Raw genomic sequence first — 17,200 nt, forward strand, 5'->3', positions numbered from 1 at the left:
CAGCCAGAGGGAGAGGCAGCAGCAAAGGCAGCCAGGAAGGGTGGCACGTGTGCGCTCAAAGCGTGGCTAAGCGCAGGCTGGAGCATGGAAGGAGCTGCTTGAATAAAGCAATGAGAGGAGGGAGACCCCACCTTCTGCCGTCGGTGTGCTCTTAGCATCAGAGGTTTCAGAGCCTGGTTCCTCAGATCCATCATCAGCCGGGGTCTGCAGGGGAGATTCTGGAACATACACAAGGAGCCCCTCAGAATGGCTGCTTCTCTCCACCCCCACTTTAGACCTCAGAGGAACTCGGGAACCATGTCTTTTGGAGCTGAGATCACCCAGTGTGGAACCTGGATGGATGGAATGTGGCTGTGTGATAAAGCCACAAAGGGGACAAATCCCACCCCCACCCCAACATAACTGGGCCCCCACAGCAGGGTCATCAGTCAAAGAGGCACATGATGTAGCTGTTCTGGGGTGAGAGGAGAAACTGTCTTTTAATGAGCTTGTGGCTCCAATTGAGACAAAGGCTCTTATGTTGACAAATGGGCGGCAGAAACCAAAAAGCTCAGCCACGAGTAAACTTGGGGCTTTGTCTCTGCTCAATGGAGAAGTTCATGGGAGATCACTGCCATTAATGAATGATAGTTAGACACCTGGGGAAACACTCAACGATCCAACTCCTTCCTCTGTAAAGGAACTAGCTCAGGGCAGACATAGTACATGCTTCTAACTGGACATTGGGTTGTGTCTCCGAGTACCACCCAACAAGCCTTGAGTTACACCTGAAATGTCAGCCTTCGTTACTTACAAGAAAACTGTCCTTTCAGAATCCAAAGCCGAGGAAGCTCTGATGGACTCGGCAAAAGCCACTCCACCTGGGGTGGGGGCAGCCTTGGAGGCAGAGGTCAGGGAGCTGGTTCTGCACGAAGCAGAAGCCCGAGGCGAGAAAAGGCAAGTGGTATGCACACTTCGTGATCAGACCCCTTGCACCCTCCGCTAGAATGCCGTCCCTGGACACCCAGCCCTGGCCACACCCATCCAGCCAAAAAAGGGCTGATTCTAAACAAACTTCCTGTCCTGGAGCTTGCAAAAGTCTGCCAACTGCCTCAAGCTGGCTTTGGACAGGTGGTGAGGAAGCACCATGCAGACTTGTCCGCCAGGTCTTGTTATCACTGCTCAGCCTTGACTGTCAGAGCACAGGAGCCTACAGGCCTGATGGTGCCTCAAGCCCTTGCCCCCTAACACCTGCTCCCCTAATCTCTCCCCAGCCTGCAGCTGTCATCATCTGCACCATCCTTGTTAAATTCTGGGAGGGAGGGCTGGAAGGAGGAAAAAGCCTCTTCTGAATGTCTTACCTGGAAGGTCTAACAAGTTAACTCATTAACACCTTTTAATTCATGAGGGTGCACTGCTTTATCAGTGGCAACTTGCACCCACTTTGCAGCTCTCTTTGGCTCTAGTTCGTCTTATTCCAACGTTTAGCATCCACTGAGATGCTCTTTGTTTTACTATTTTACATGTGGTTTCTTGCCATTATTCAAGAGTCTCTGTCACTTATCAAAAATGTTGCTTGTAAAGTGACACCTTCTGCCAAGTCACACCTTTCACCCCCCATATAAAAACAAGTCCTACTAAATCCTTAGTAACAAGAACAAATTTGATGAGAACTATGAAAATCTCTTAGGTCTCACTTGCATTCTTGGCAAGTTTGTTCTTTGGGTAAGTCTGCTTAAACTATCTTTAAACACTTTCCTGTCACAGCAGTGACAAAGAGGTGAGCAACTTAAAGTTGGTAAACTTGTTCTTACTTTACAAATTGAATTTAGCTCCTTCTTCAAAAAATAAGAATGGTAAAAACCACTTTTTCCCTATACTTTTTTCCCCATTTTATGGCCACACCTGCAGCATATGGAAGTTCCCAGGCTAGGGGTCTAATTGGAGCTGCAGCTGCCAGCCTACACCACAGCCACACCAATGTGGGATCTGAGCTGCATCTGCAACCTACGCCACAGCCTTAACCCACTGAGTGAGGCCAGGAATCGAACCTGCATCCTCACGGATATTGGCTGGATTCTTAACCCACTGAGCTACAACAGGAACTCCTTCTCTGGACTTAAAAAAAAAAAAAAAGTGAGCTATTTGAAAACAGTTTTAGCTTTACAGAAAAATTGCAAAGATAGAACAGAGAGGATACTCCACACCCAGTTTTCCCTATTATTAATATCCTACATTATTATGGTATGTCTGTTACAGCATAATATATATTTTAACTTAATTTTTCAACCAGACAACCCTAAACAGAGCATCAGTTCCCACTGGCACAATTCATCTGGAGCAGAATTCAGTGTACTGGGATTTTTAGTTGGATTCCACCCACGAGAGTTTAATAACTAAAGCTCCAAGGGGACTTGGCTGAAAGAGGGACCAGAGGCAAAAACAGCTGACATGGAGCTGAAGGCTATACTTGCCCCATGATCTCAGAGGTGAAACTCTTGTTTGTCATCTGTAAACTGGAGAAAATAACATCTACCCTCACTGGTTACTGTGAGTGGTACCTGAGACATCTGTGGCCAAAGCCCTTTGCCCACAGCTCTACAAAAACGCCTGACTTGTCATTTTAAGGAAGTTCTAAGTACGGTAGTTATTTATTTATGTATTTATGTATTTATTTAGCTTTTAGGGACGCACCTGTGGCATATGGAAGTGCCCAGGCTAGGGGTCGAATTGGAGCTGCAGCTGCTGGTACGCCACAGCCACAGATGCTGTGGATCTGAGCTGCGTCTGCGACCTACACTGAAGCTTGCAGCAACGCCGATCCTTTAACCAACTGATTGAGGCCAGGGATTGAACACGCATCCTCATGGATACTGGTCTGGTTCTTAACACGGAGCCACAGTGGAACTCCGGGTAGCCATTTATTTTATTATCCAAATTGGGACACTTGAAAGTGAAAACAGTGATACTGACAATGAGGCAGAACGGACTTGGGAGGGGATGGTGGGTTCAGGTCCTCAGAGGAGGGAGCTCTTAGGGCCCAGCTGCCAGCTTGCCCTGCCGTACCACCGAGGAGCTGAAAATCAGCAGCTCTGGTTGGAGCCAGGCTGTGGCCTGGGAGAGGTCAGACTGCACATTTCTTGCCACCATTTAGTACCAGGAGGGGAGGTTTGGGCCAACTGAGAATGCTTGGCTGGAGCAGGCATTTCCTCCCATGCCCCTCACCCAGAGCTTCCAGCTGGAGGTGGCGGAGGTGTTCCCAAGATGGCCAGAGGGCATTCTCTGAGCTCTTGGGACAGCCCACTCTTTCTTGGAGCCCCTTGTCTGATTCTCAAGCTCTGACTCCAATGTGTTCTCTGCTTAAACAGGTTCAGAGAAGTCAGGCTTTGAAACAAGCATACCTCCGCGCCCCCCAACCCCAGGAGGCCCAAAACCTCTCCAAGGTGGGGATGGTGCATCCGTCACATGCATCCCTGACCCAGGGCTCCTCCTGGCGACCCCGCCTCCTCTAGGCAACCTTCTGGGATAGATGTGCTCAGAAGAGGTCCCTCCCACCTTGGAGCTCCACCACTTCCATCCACCACCCCACACCCCAGGCTGCAAAGTATTTTATTATTTTTAGCAATTAAAGAGAAAAGTAGACTGCACTTCTGTCTCCTTAGAAATGGGTCTGGAGAACAGGGACCTAGTCTTTCTTACACTGAGGCCACCCTTGGTCTCCCCAGACACTGGCCACCACTGATGCTTGAGGAGAAGTGCTCCTCAAAGCACAACCCAGTGCCCCAATGGCCAGCTTGGTGCTTTGGGGAGCGACTTGGCACTGGCATTCAGAGCAGGAAAGAGGGCTCTTTGTGCTCGACAGGGCTCTCTGGATGTAGTGGTCAGATAGTGAAATGAAGGGGACAGCAGGAGGCCAAGTCAATTCAGCCAAAAGAATGAGAGTCCCCAACATGGCTCAGCAGTTAACAAACCCAACGAGCATCCATGAGGATGCAGGCCCAGTGGGTTAAGGATCCAGTGTTGCCGTGAGCTGTGGTGTAGGTCGCAGACATGGTTTGGATCCTGGGTTGCTGTGGCTGTGGTGTAGGCCAGCAGCTACAGCTCAGCTTGGACCCCTAGCCTGGGAACCTCCATATGCTGCTGGTGTGGGCCTAAAAAGACCAAAAAAAAAAAAAAAAAAAAATTTAAATTAAAAAAAGGCTGTATTACAAGACATGTAGAAGTTGATTTGGTTTATTAATAATGTAGGTACAGTAGGAATCCCAGAGCTAACCAATTCTTGCCAAATAGGGGCCAGACTGGCTTCTTAAGGAAGAGATAAAAATAATGTATAAAGGTCATGTATTTTGCATGCTAAGCAAGCCTGCTGATTTACAGGTGAACAGGTGTGGCTAAAGACTCAAGAGAGCACCTTGTATTAACTAGACCAACCATCCCCCTGCGATCTCTGTCACACTACATCCATGCATTCGGCAAAGTCTCCTTTGGAAAGATGGGTTTTCAAATAGCCTCACATTTTGAGTTCTGTTGGCTCATTCAGATTAATGAGGTTTCAACTCTATTGACAATCTAACACAGTAAAGTATTTAAAACTCCTTTAAAAATCAGGACGTGAACCCTTCCTGCCAGCCCTTTCCAAAGCCATCGGGTTGGCTGAGATCCCCAAGGCGCCCGGGGCCGTTAGGCAGGGCTGGGCACTAACCTTTCAGGCTGTGATCCACATCGCCCTCGTGGTCTTGCAGCAGGGTGTAGTCCCCCTGAGCATGATCCTCCATCACGGTGAACTCCTGGCGGGGCTCAGCCATCCTGGTTCAAGGCCCACCTAAGAGATGAAGATGGCAGGTGAGGGCTGGGAGGCTGAGCTGAGGCCACGTGTTCAGGGGTGGGCGTGTGGGGTCAGGGAGAGAGTGGTGCCACCCCGCAGTTCATGGCAGGCTGACTTCCGTCTGCCCTACCCCCTCCCCAACAACCAGATGCCCAACCTCACCCATGGGGTATGTTTCTGCTGAAATGTTATTCACACGTATGTGTACCTTTAGTTCATCAACATCACATCCAAGGTCATAATCAAAACCACCAGGTGGGAGTTCCCGTCGTGGCGCAGTGGTTAACGAATCCGACTAGGAACCATGAGGTTGCGGGTTCGGTCCCTGCCCTTGCTCAGTGGGTTAACGATCCGGCATTGCCGTGAGCTGTGGTATAGGTTGCAGACGCGGCTCAGATCCTGCGTTGCTATGGCTCTGGTGTAGGCCGGTGGCCACAGTTCCGATTAGACCCCTAGCCTGGGAATCTCCATATGCCGCGGGAGCGGCCCAAAGAAATAGCAAAAAGACAAAAAAAAAACCAAAAAACAAAAAACAAAAAACCCACCAGGTGGGCAGGTTCAGTGGGCCTGACTTGTTACTTCATTAGAAAGTGGATGCTGCTCACTGGTAGTTTGATGGTTTTTTACAGAGAGGGAAGGCATTGGCTGGGCACTGTGGGTGAGGACCAGGAGGCACAGAGCAGGCACGTGACTGCTCAGTCACATGTAGCTGTGCTGCAGAACCAACCCCTGACCCGCGTGTCCTGACTCCCCAGCTCAGAGACCTGTGGCCCCCTAGTGGCCAGGGTAGGGCTTCCATTCACCTCTTTGGCTCCCACCAGGACCCTCGGGTGTGTGTTCTGAGAGTCTGGCTAAGTCCCTAACAGGGCGCCGTGGGGAAGTGTCCGTTTGGGGCTGAAGAACAACGTGTGCCCCCTCCCCAAAAACCCCAGCCCAGAAGTGGTTTTAGCTCAACAGCATCCACCAGAAACACTCATTTAAACATACTTTGCCCTCATCTTTACTGAGAATATATATATATATATATATATTTGTGTGTGTGTGTGTGTGTTTTTGCCATTTCTTGGGCTGCTCCCGCAGCATATGGAGATTCCCAGGCTAGGGGTCTAATTGGAGCTGTAGCTGCCAGCCTACACCAGAGTCACAGCAACGCAGGATCCAAGCCGCGTCTGCGACCTACACCACAGCTCACGGCAACGCCAGATCCTTAACCCACTGAGCAAGGGCAGGGATCGAACCCGCAACCTCATGGTTCCTAGTCTGCTTCGTTAACCACTGCACCACAACGGGAACTCCTACTGAGAATATTTAATTAATTATTTATTTTTGTCTTCTTGGGGCCACACCCATGGCATATGGAGTTTCCCAGGCTACAGGTCGAATCAGAGCTACAGCTCCGGCCGACACCACAGCCCCAGCAACGTGGAATCCAAGTCTTATCTGCGACTACACCACAGCTCACAGCAACGCCAGAACCTTAATCCACTGAGCGGGGCCAGGGGTCGAACCCGAGTCCTCATGGATACTAGTTGGGTTTGTTACTGCTGAGCCACAACGGGAACTCCAATCTTTCCTTTTAAGAATTGTAATTTTTATCATTTTTCTTAATCTTAACCTACATTTAGTCTTTTTTATTTTTAAAATTTAGGTTTCCATTTCCCCCTATTGCCTTTATGTTCTTAACTTTATTCTAATTTAATTTTCATTCTTTACTTTTAAGGTCTAATTTTCCTTCACAGTGTGTTAATAGTTATCCTCCTATGTTTCTTTTTTTCGTTTCAGGAGCTCTTTTTCAGTGGCCACGGGCCATTTGTCGAGGGAGAGCTGATAGCACAAACTGGAGAAGCCAGGGGCCTTTCTCCTCCCTGCCTCTGCTGCATCCAGCTCTCTGGTTTCTGTGATCAATTAATAATGTCTGCCATGGACAAGCATATGTCATGCATTGTCTAAATGCATTATGAGTTGCAAAACGTTCTAAAATCCATAGTCTCACCTCTGACAGGTGTCTGAGCTCTCTCCTCCACTCGCAGTATAGGAATAAGAAGCTGGGATGGCTTAGGAGGGTTCTCAGAAGGAGGTCAGTGAGCCCTCTGCTGGGTGAGGCAGAGGGTAGGTGGCCTGGCCCCTCTTAGGCAGCTATTCTCTATGGAGAAGGGACACCTTTTCATTCTGAGGCCCTTGCCGCTCAGAGAGCTCTTGAGAGAGGCATCTGAGGTTGAACACCTCCAAACCTTTGACGACTCTCCCCAAACGAGCAGGACTCTATCCTGGGAAGATCAAAGTCGTCATGCATCCTTCAAGGTTTATGATCTGGTGGTGATATTCTCTACCCTTAAGTATGTTGATGGTCTGTTTCCTTAGAGAACCCCAAAACATAAGAACCTCTCTCCTAAAGGGAACCAGTTTCGGAGTTCCTGTTGTGGCTCAGTGGAAATGAATCTGACTAGCATCCATGAGGATGCAGGCTCAATCCCTGGCCTCGATCAGTGGGATAAAGATCCGGTGTTGCCGTGAGTTGTGGTGTAGATTGCAGACACAGCTCAGATCTGACGTTGCTGTGGCTGTGGTGTAGGCCAGTGGCTACAGCTCCAATTTGACCCCTACCCTAGGAATCTCCACATGCCACGGGAGTGGCCCTAAAAAAACAAAACAATAAGTAAATAAATAACAAAGACTCAACTACTGCTTGCCACCTAACTCTAGGAAGGAACACCTCCTCGTTGCCTCTGATGAAGCCTCTCTCAGGACATCCCTGGGACTGGTCCATGAGTCACCTCATCAGCTGACTCACTAGGAGCCCCACCCAGGAGCAGTGGAATCAGCCCAGAAGCACAAGGTCTCCCAAACTGGCTGGAGACACTACACCTGGCCCAGGTGAGTCCGGCCAGCCAACACATACCCCATTCATCCTGCAGCTAAGTTTTAGTAAACACTAAGAAGTTTAATGAACCCCATGGTTTTTTTCTGTAGATTTGATCAATTCCTTTCAATAACCAAGTTTTCCCACCTGGAACATGGTGAATGAAAGTGTAAAAGTAAAAATCTGATGCATTGGCTTCTTCTTTTTTTTCTTTTTAGACCACCCCTGCAGCATGCAGAAGTTCCTGGGCCAGGCAATGAATCCACACCACAGCAGCAACCCCAGCCACTGCAATGACTGCTGGATCATCTACTTGATAAGCCATAAGAGAATTCCACTGGCTTCTTCTTTTTTTAATTTCTTTTTTATTTAATTTTTTTTTCTCTTTTTAGGGCCATACTTGTGGCATATGGAAGTTCCCAGGCTAGGGGTCCAATCAGAGCTGCAGCTGCCCCACAGCCACAGCCACAGTCATGCTAGATCTGAGCCACATCTCTGACCCACACCACAGCTTGCAGCAATGCTGGATCCTTAACCCACTGAGTGAGACCAGGGATAGAACCCACATCCTCATGGACACTATGTCGTGTTCCTCCCCGTGGAAACTCCTGGTGGCCTTTTATTTTGGTTTCTGATGGCTTCTACCAACAGGTTTTAATTTTTATAAAATTAGGCAGTCAAAGCTCTTTTCCTTTGTGATTTATTCCACTGCTCTATGGTACATAAAGATCATCAATATTGTCTACTATGTTTTTTAGTGATCTAATTCTTTGTGTTAAATTTATTAACTCATCTAGAATTTATTTAAGTGTATAATATGTGGAGAGAATCTAAAAAATTTTCTCCCAAATACAATAACTAAACCAATGGGCCCAGCCCTATTTATAGGACAGAATGCCCTCTTTTCCCAGGTGAATGAACCACTTATTCTGCTCTATTCACCTGTCAATTTTGGTGCTACAGACCCCACCAACTTATGCTTTGGCTCTCTGGTCTAAATTTCTAGCTGGGCTTAGACACGCTCATTTTCTTTTCTCAAAACTGTTTGACCTTCTCGCATGTTCTCTCTTCCAGATGCTGTTCAGCACATTTTCCCCCAAATTCTCAAAATTCCATTGGGATTTTGGGCTAAAATTGTGTAATCAGACAAAATGATAAAAATTGCTCTCATCACAATATTTAGTGTCACCATCCAAGAGCAAGGTGTGCTTCCCTTTTATTCTTGTACCTAAATCTTTTGGGGGTGGGGTGGGGAGGATGTAGTCCTGCATCTTGCTGAGGATGCTCTGTTTTTGTTTTTTTTGTTTGTTTGTTTTTTTGTCTCTCTCTTTTTCCCTATCTCTTCTAATCCTGCTGAGGCTGCTCTCGATGTCTCCTCATCCTTCGTGTTGCCGCTGTGTGTGGGACCCTTGCCCTCATCACACTGATGGTTTATGAATAAGAGCTCTGGGTGTCCACAGCACAGATGATTATGGCTGGTGCTCTCACATTTATCAGGCAGATGTGATCCCTTAGCAGAAAATCTCTCACTCAATGAACTCGTGAGAAGAAGCTGGCAGAATTCAAAAGAACGTGGGTTTTGCATGAAAGGAATGTGGAGTGGGGGGCACTTTCTACTCTTTTTTTTTTTTTTTTTTTTTGTCTTTTTTTTTGCCTTTTTCTAGGGCCGCTTCCCGCGGCATATGGAGATTCCCTAGGCCAGGGGTCCAATCAGAGCTGTAGCCGCCGGCCACAGCCACAGCCACAGCAATGCAGGATCCGAGCCGAGTCTTCAACCTACACCACTGCTCACCGCAACGCCGGATCCTTAACCCCTTGAGCAAGGGCAGAGATTGAACCCGCAACCTCATGGTTCCTAGTCAGATTCGCTAACCACTGTGCCATGAAGGGAACTCCAAGGGGGCACCTTCTACTCTTATCTCTACTCTTGAGGTCAGATTGTTCCCAATCCAGTGGTTGCTCAGATTTTAAAACTGTGGCTTTTGGAGAAAGCAGCACTTCAGAAGCAGCCTGGGAGGTGGGAGGAGAGCAGTAGCTTACCACACTCTGCTCATCAGTAAGTTATGCAAATCCCAAAGCCCTTCCTCTAGCTACGCCTGAAAAGACAGGCTGGCTGATTCAAGTTCTCTTCCCTGGTAACTTAGTGTTGCTGTCCCAGCCCCCCTGCCGAGCTTCCCCACTGTCCAAGCATGTGTGTCCCCATTTGTCAGTGCATTCCTTTGCACAAAGTGAGGATGATAAAATGCACCAGGTGGCAGACCTGGCTCTGCAGGGACCTGACGATAAGCACTAACTCCAAGCAGACCTTCGTGATCTCAGCTGTGCCTCGACAGTACTTAACAGGCAAATGGGCCATCCATGAAAGTCAAGTGGTGTTTGTGCAGAGTGAACCACTTTCCCTTTGGACTTATACTGTATTCGCAGAGGTGGTTCCCACCCGGCTTATGTGCAGCTCAGAGGGGCTGCTCGTGCTGTGGCTGCCATGGTCCCTTCCCCGCCCATCTGTGTGACCACCAGGTGAGGGATGAATGGGGTGAACCATGTGAGCTGGTGGCTGCGTCTCACTTGGATGAGTCTGGAGGTGGGCAAGGTGGCCAGTTTAGAGTTTGTTCACAGACATGAGCAGGGCAGCATCAAAGAGGCACTCTAAGGTCCCTTTGGCCAATTGGATGGGTAAGAAAGGACTGTTGGGGAGCTCCCATCGTGGCGCAGCAGAAACAATCAAACTGGTATCCATGAAGATTCGGGTTCAATTCCTGGCCTTGCTCGGTGGGTCAAGGATCCAGCATTGCCGTGAGCTGTGGTGTAGATTGCAGATTCGGCTCGGATCCCGCGTTGCTGTGGCTGTGGTGTAGGCTGGCAGCTGTAGCTCTGATTTTGACCCCTAGCCTGGGAACTTCCATATGCCAAGTGTGCAGCCCTAAAAAGCAAAAAAAAAAAAAAAAAAAAAGAAAAGAAAAGAAAGAAAGGACTGTTGGCAGGGAGGTGACTGCCCTGGTCTAGGCATACGGCTAAAAGTCCAGAATTAGAGTCAAGGCAGAGGTCATGGAAAGGAAGGGACAGACCCAAGAAGTATACTTTAGACAATATTAGACTGGGCTTCAAAATTGGCTTGGGGTCAGGGAGAGAGATCAGAATCCAGAATGAAACTAGAGGTGGGGGCTTGGATGACTGGTAAAGGGGGGGGGGTTACGTAGCCAAGGGAACAGCATCAGGGTGAAGGCAGCTGGTCAACAGGGTGGGTTCTGTCTTTAAAATATCTCTGCTTTAAAGAAGAATCCACCCCACTGCATTTTACTCACTGGTGAATGATCTGACGGAATAAACTTTAGAAAATATATTCTGCTACCTGTCTTGATTTCCATCATAATTTTAAGTTAAAAAACTTTAGGGCAAAAAAACCAAACCAAAACAAAACAAAAACCAAACTTTAGGGCAGTTCCCCTCGTGGTGCAGTGAAAATGAATCCAACTAGGAACCATGAGGTTGTGGGTTTGATCCCTGGCCTCACTCAGTGGGTTAAGGATCCGGCATTGCCGTGAGCTTTGGTGTAGGTCACAGACTCGGCTCAGATTTGGCGTTGCTGTGGCTGTGGCATAGGCGGGCGGTTACAGCTCCAGTTCGACCCCTAGCCTGGGAACTTCCATATGCTGTGGATGTGGCCCTAAAAATACAAAAAGACACACACACAAAAAAAAACTTAAAAAAAAAAAACCCACTTTTTTCTTTTTATAGCCACACCAGTGGTGGTATATGGGAACTCCTGGGCTAGGGGTCAAATTGGAACTGCAGCTGCAGGCCTATGCTGCAGGTGCAGCAACCATGGATCCAAGCTGCATCTTTAACTCCAGATCCTTTACCCACTGAGCAAGGCCAGGGAGCGAACCTACATTCTCACAGAAACAACGCTGGGTCCTTAACTCACTGAGCCACAATGCGAACTTCTGAAATTTTAAATTATTTTATGTATCTATTTAAAAAATGGACCTATAATGGAACAGTTTTCTACCTGAGTTTCAGGTCAATGGACAGCAAGTTTTTTTTTTTTTTTCTATAAAAGGCCAGATAATAAATATTTTAGGCTTTGTGTGCCATGTCTTCTATTAGAATTACTCACCTCTGATGCTGCAGACGGAAAGCAAGCATTGTTGATAGAGCACAGCTATGTCCCAATTAAACTCGATTTACAGACACTGACATTTGAATTTCATATAGTTTTCATGTGTTGAGAAATATTTTTCTTTTGTTTTTGTTCTTTTCCATTATTTGAAAGTGTTAAAAACCATCCTTAGCTAACACCAGATTTAAGTGGTGGGCTGTAGTTTATAGGTTTCTGCTTTCAGCTTTTCCACTATTTCTTCTCCTCTTTTGATAGTTTTTAAAATTTTTTTAGATATTTTTATATCTAAATTAAGTCTTAGCAAGAATCATTGTACATATTGTTTCCTCCTATATTCTCAGAGTGGATTTTTTTTTTTTTTCTTTTTAGGGCCGCATCTGCTGCATATGGAGGTTCCCAGGCTAGGGGTTGAATCTGAGCAGCAGTTTGCTGGCCTACGCCACAGCCACAGCAACACGGGATCTGAGCCGAATCTGCGACCTACACCACAATTCACAGCAATGCCGAATCCTTAACCCACTGACCAAGGCCAGGGACTGAACCCACGTCCTCATGGATACTAGTTGTGTTCATTACTGCTGAGCCACGATGGGAACGCCTCAGAGTGGATTTTTGCATTTGATCTAGGGTTTTCTTCAGCTGCTTCCAGAGGTTTCCATAGGTTTCAAGTCAGGAGCAGGAGAACTAAGGGTCATTCTGGGCCTTGGGGACAGACAGCATCCATGGTATAAGCCCTTCAGCTTCCAGGCTGCCTTGCTTAGCCCCACAGAGCATCTCATGGCCCTGGCTCTAATGACCCCCCTCCTCTACCACTAGCACCCCTGCTGCAGGACTGGAGAAAATTAGAAGCACTAATAGGAAGCTGAACATATTACATAGGCCTCTGGAGAAATTAAATCATCCTTTAAAACACAGGCTACTACTCACTATGCAAAATAAATAAACCATGTGCCTCTCAAGGGCCAATATTTGCCTTTGGGGAAAAAAGCAGAATGCGTGGGAAGAACACTCTAAACAGGGAGGCTCCCCACCCCTGCCCCTCCCACCAACCCTGGGACGGCACTTGGCCTTAGGTTCCTGGGCCTCCTGATTCAACGAGGCCACGAGGACTGTCTCTCCAACCCGTCTGGGCTGGGCCCACTTGCTAATGTTTTGGGATTGAGAGGCCATGTTATGAAAGACAAGTCTGAGTTCTGGAACATCTCTGAGAGGCTACTCAACACAAGCAGAAAGCAGAACCCAGGGGACAATGTCCTCAGAGAACAAAATGAAGTTACTCTCCTTCTTTTCCTTTTTTTTTTTTGTCTTTTTAGGGCAGCACCTGTGGCACATGGAGGTTCCCAGGCTAGGAGTTGAATCAGAGCTGTGGCCACCAGCCTACGCCACAGACACAGCAACGCCAGATGTGAGCCGAGTCTATGACCTATACCACAGCTCACGGCACCACTGGATCCGTAACCCACTGATCGAGGCCAGGGATTGAACCTTGAACCTGGAATCAGAAAGGGCACTGTCCGGGACTCACACACCACAGCTGTGACCAAGTCACTTTTGTCAACCTCCTTTATCCACAAGATGTCACTCCATGACCTGAGCTCCTTTCCTGCTCTTCTCATACTAAGCGGATCACTTAGGCCTGTGTCCTCCGCCTGGGGAGCCCTCAGAGGGTTGGTCACAGGACAGCAGGCGTCTCTAGCCCAGACTTGGCTGAGAGGGAGGGGGCCCTTGCATCCAGCCAAAGGTTGGCACCCTCAGCCCTGCCTCCTTTCTTTCCCCACGCATCTCTCACTCCTGCGGTCCTCCGCCGTGAGAGTCAAGGGCAGGATGGTCTCTCTGGACGAACTGGACATAGAACATGTAACCAACAGACAAATGGCAGAGACGCACGTCCCCGCCCTGAGGCTTTCATGCAAAGAGAGCAGACTGAAAAATATAAAAACAAGCATGGCCCTGAGGTGGGTACACGGCCCAGACTAGACATGGTCATCACCCCACGAATCCCTATAATCTAAGAGAAATACACAGACAGGAAAATAAACACGCCAAGAGCTGTTCCTTGAGGGCTGTGCTTTGCTTTCTCATTCTTCTAAATCAACCCATCTCTTTCTCAATCTCTTCCATTTCCTACTCCCTGTTTTTCCAGGCAGTGATCTAGAGGCAGTGGGGTGGGAGGGAAGGAAGAAATTTTAGGAGCAGCACAAAAGTTGAGTTCAACCTGGAAATGAAAACGGGTCACTTTTTAGGTTCCCTTGGAAAAGCACTCATTCCTGGCAAGAGACTCCAAGAACCAGAGGACCCTGGAGGCTGTCCCTGTCACTTTGTAGCTGATAAATTGAGGCCCGTGAGAGAAAGGGGCTTGTTGAGTTGATGGCAGTGTCTAGTACGACAGGATCACGCCCCCCCCCCCCCCCCCCGGGCCCAGCGCTGGGTGCAGGTGGGGCAGGAACAGTGTCTGCAGCACTGAGGAGAGATGGAGGAACAGAGAAGACAGTGCAGGTGATGAGAAGATAAAGGAGAAGACAGGAGAAGAGGGTTAAGGCACAGGGATGGAAGAGCCCCCTGAATCAAACTGTGGCTGCTGCTACCCAGTCTTTTTTATTTCATTTTTGGGGGGTGAGGTGAAAGTCACACTACGTACAAGCAACCACTTTATTTTATTTTATTTTATTTATCTTTTTAGGGCTGCACCCACAGCATATGGAGGTGCCCAGGCTAGGGGTCAAATCAGAGCTACAGCTGCCCGCCCAAGCCACAGCTACAGCCAGCAACATAGGATCTGAGCCGCGTCTGCGACCTACACCACAGCTCACAGCAACACCAGATCCTTAACCCACTGAGCAAGGCCGTGGATTCAGCCTGCATCCTCATGGATACTAGTCAGATTCGTTTCTGCTGAGCCACAATGGAAACTCCACAATCAACCATTTTAAAGTGAACAATCCCATGGCATTTAATACATGGACGATGTTGTGTAACCTTCACCTCTATCTAGTTCCAAAACGTTGTCATCACCCTTAAAAGAAATCCTGCGTCCATTAAGCAGTTTCTCCCCATCCTCTTCCCCCTGCACCCTACCAGCAGCGAATCTACTTTCTGTGTCTATGGATTTACTGATTTTGGAGACTGCGAGTAAATGGAATCATTTAGTCCATGGGCTTTTGTGACTGGTTTCTTTTCACTCAGCATAATGTTTCCAAGATTCATCCACATTGTAACATGTGTCAGTACTTTGTTCCTTAAATAATAATTCATTGTATGGATGCACTGCATTTTGTTTATCCATGTATCCACTGATGGATATCCAGAGTCTTTTAATAAACTAAAAGTCTGGAAACAAGATAACATGGAATTTTTTACTGCAACTTTTGTCTGATAATTGTGAAATCCAGGTGGAGGGAAAGGAAAGGTGAGGGCAGGAAGGGGTGGGATGGTGGAAGAGGAAGAATGGCAGGGACCCTCAAACAATTTTCACCTTCTTCCTCATTTTGCTAAGGTTGCCCGCTCTGGCCCCTCCAGACCCTCGGGGGCACAGGGATGAGCAGGTGAGGCCTCAGGTCCCTTTTGCTGCTGAAGAATAGGGCCTTCCCAGCCTGCAAGGTAGAGAGATTTTCTGCCTGGTGGAGTTCACGTGTTTCTTGCAGCTTAGCTGAAGAGGCAGCTTTGTTTCTGATTATCCCAGGCTGCCCTCTGAGGCACCTCACTCAGCTCAGAGGTGACTTCTGGAGCATCACCAGGGGACCCTGCTCACTATTCCAAGTACATCTGCCAGTCTCCTGAACACTTTCCCAAGACAGAACATCTATCTAGGCTCACTACGAACCTATGAGGTGGGCAGGATGCAAATCCCAGACAGGTAAAGAGCCTTAAGAGCCACCAAGGCAGCCTGGGACACTGACTCCCCTCTGGGATGCAGGTTCCTGGCTGTTCTCATGTCTCTGTCCGCTCCCCCCAGCCCCCAGCCCTTTGCTCCTGCCCAGTTTTCTGGAGCATCTGTGGATTTCAGCTGACCTGGGGCGGTCTCTACCTGAAGGAGATGAAGACCAAACAGCCTTTATAAGTCCACTGCATCCTTTCTATTCCTAATTTTCTTACCTACGGCAATGCCGTTTGATTCTCCCTGAGTAATCCAAGGCAACAGTGGATACCCTTTTTGGCAGTTTTGGAATATTAACAACATCTGTTTATTCGAATCCTGAGGGTAAACCAGTCACAGGGGCATGGGGCGGGGTGGGGTGGGAGGGGAAGGAAGTGAAAGAGAGAATATCTCCCTAATACAATAGCCTCATGAGAGGAATTATTATCCCCACATTCTGGGTGCGGAAACAGGCTCAGAAAGTTTCAGAAACCTGCTGAGGGTCACACAGCTAGTAAGAAGCAGAGCAGAATATGAACTCTGACCTTCTGATGTTAAAACCCATCTTTAGGAGAGTGTATTATATTGGTGCCTTCCCAGTAGAGAGTTGAAAAACATAGCCCATTCTTCCCTCCAGGACCCAGGGAAATGACGCTATCCTGGCTGGATGGAGTTCAGGTTTGAGGAGGTAAAGGAAAGCCCACGTCAGGGGCTGGTCGCGCACCCTGGCTTCGTTACCCTCCAAGCTGGAGGCACTGCCCGGGATGAGCTTTCACATGTCTGAATCAGCCCACCCCCTGGACGGTGCAGCTCTCGCTAGGGGGCAGCACATACCGGGGCGGGATACCCGCTCGCCGCAGCCTAGCTGGCGGGCCAGCTTCTCCCGGAGGCGGCACTGCAGGCTCTGGGGCGCCGCTATGACTCAGCGGAGTCACCGCCGCCAGGCCGTGCGGCTCTGTCTGGGCAAAAAAAGGATGATCGCCCTTAGACCCCCTCGGGTTAAAAACCCAAACTAGAATTAGAGAGCAGTGATATTGCACAACTTTGTGAATATACTGAGTCACTAAACTGTACACTTCAAAGGATGAATTTTATGGCATGTGACATATCTCAATAACGCTGTTATTAAAAAACAAAACAAAACACCCTACATGGGTCTCTGAGAGTTGAAATCAAGTAGAGATAAATCTAAAAATAACCTGAAAATGAACTTTGTCTCCAAGGTTATTTTTGGCTGCTGCATTTTTTATATATACATATATATATACACAAACACACACACACACACACACACACACATCACCCCCCTCCCCAATTTGCCAGAGCATTCAAGTGGAAAACAGGATTCCTCATAACAGGTGCTGTTTCGAGCATTTCCAGGTATTGATTCATTTAATTCACACACCTGCCTCTATTATTATGTCTACTTCTACAGATGGGGAAACTGAGGCACAAGGAGGTTGAGTCATTTGTCCAAGGGCACACAGTAGACATGTAATGGAGTTAGGGCTCAAAGCCCAAGCAGCCTGGCACCAGAATATGACCTTGTAAAGTCGGCTGGCA

At 48.1% G+C, this 17,200-nt stretch overlaps 1 protein-coding gene across 23 annotated transcripts in view; it reads right to left on the reverse strand.

Annotated features, from left to right (window-relative positions):
* The window catches only part of MAPT (microtubule associated protein tau), a 113,140-nt gene that overhangs the window by 47,861 nt on the left and 48,079 nt on the right, over window positions 1-17,200 (reverse strand). For 20 of the 23 annotated variants that reach the window (XM_084984156.1, XM_084984160.1, XM_021066821.2 and 17 more), the window contains exons 2-3: window positions 4,682-4,801; window positions 132-218 (exon numbers count right to left, since the gene is read on the reverse strand). In XM_084984156.1, the coding sequence (XP_084840282.1) occupies window positions 132-218; window positions 4,682-4,784 (190 nt within the window). In that variant the 5' untranslated portion in view covers window positions 4,785-4,801. The remainder of the gene's footprint in view (window positions 1-131; window positions 219-4,681; window positions 4,802-17,200) is intronic. The other 3 variants (XM_084984162.1, XM_084984163.1, XM_084984161.1) reach the window with 1 other exon arrangement.

Source organism: Sus scrofa, chromosome 12, assembly GCF_054392235.1.
Source record: "Sus scrofa isolate SSC_HxYL_T2T_F1_AM1 chromosome 12, Sscrofa_HxYL_maternal_Yorkshire_Landrace_v2.0, whole genome shotgun sequence".
In the NCBI taxonomy this organism is placed as follows: domain Eukaryota; kingdom Metazoa; phylum Chordata; class Mammalia; order Artiodactyla; family Suidae; genus Sus; species Sus scrofa.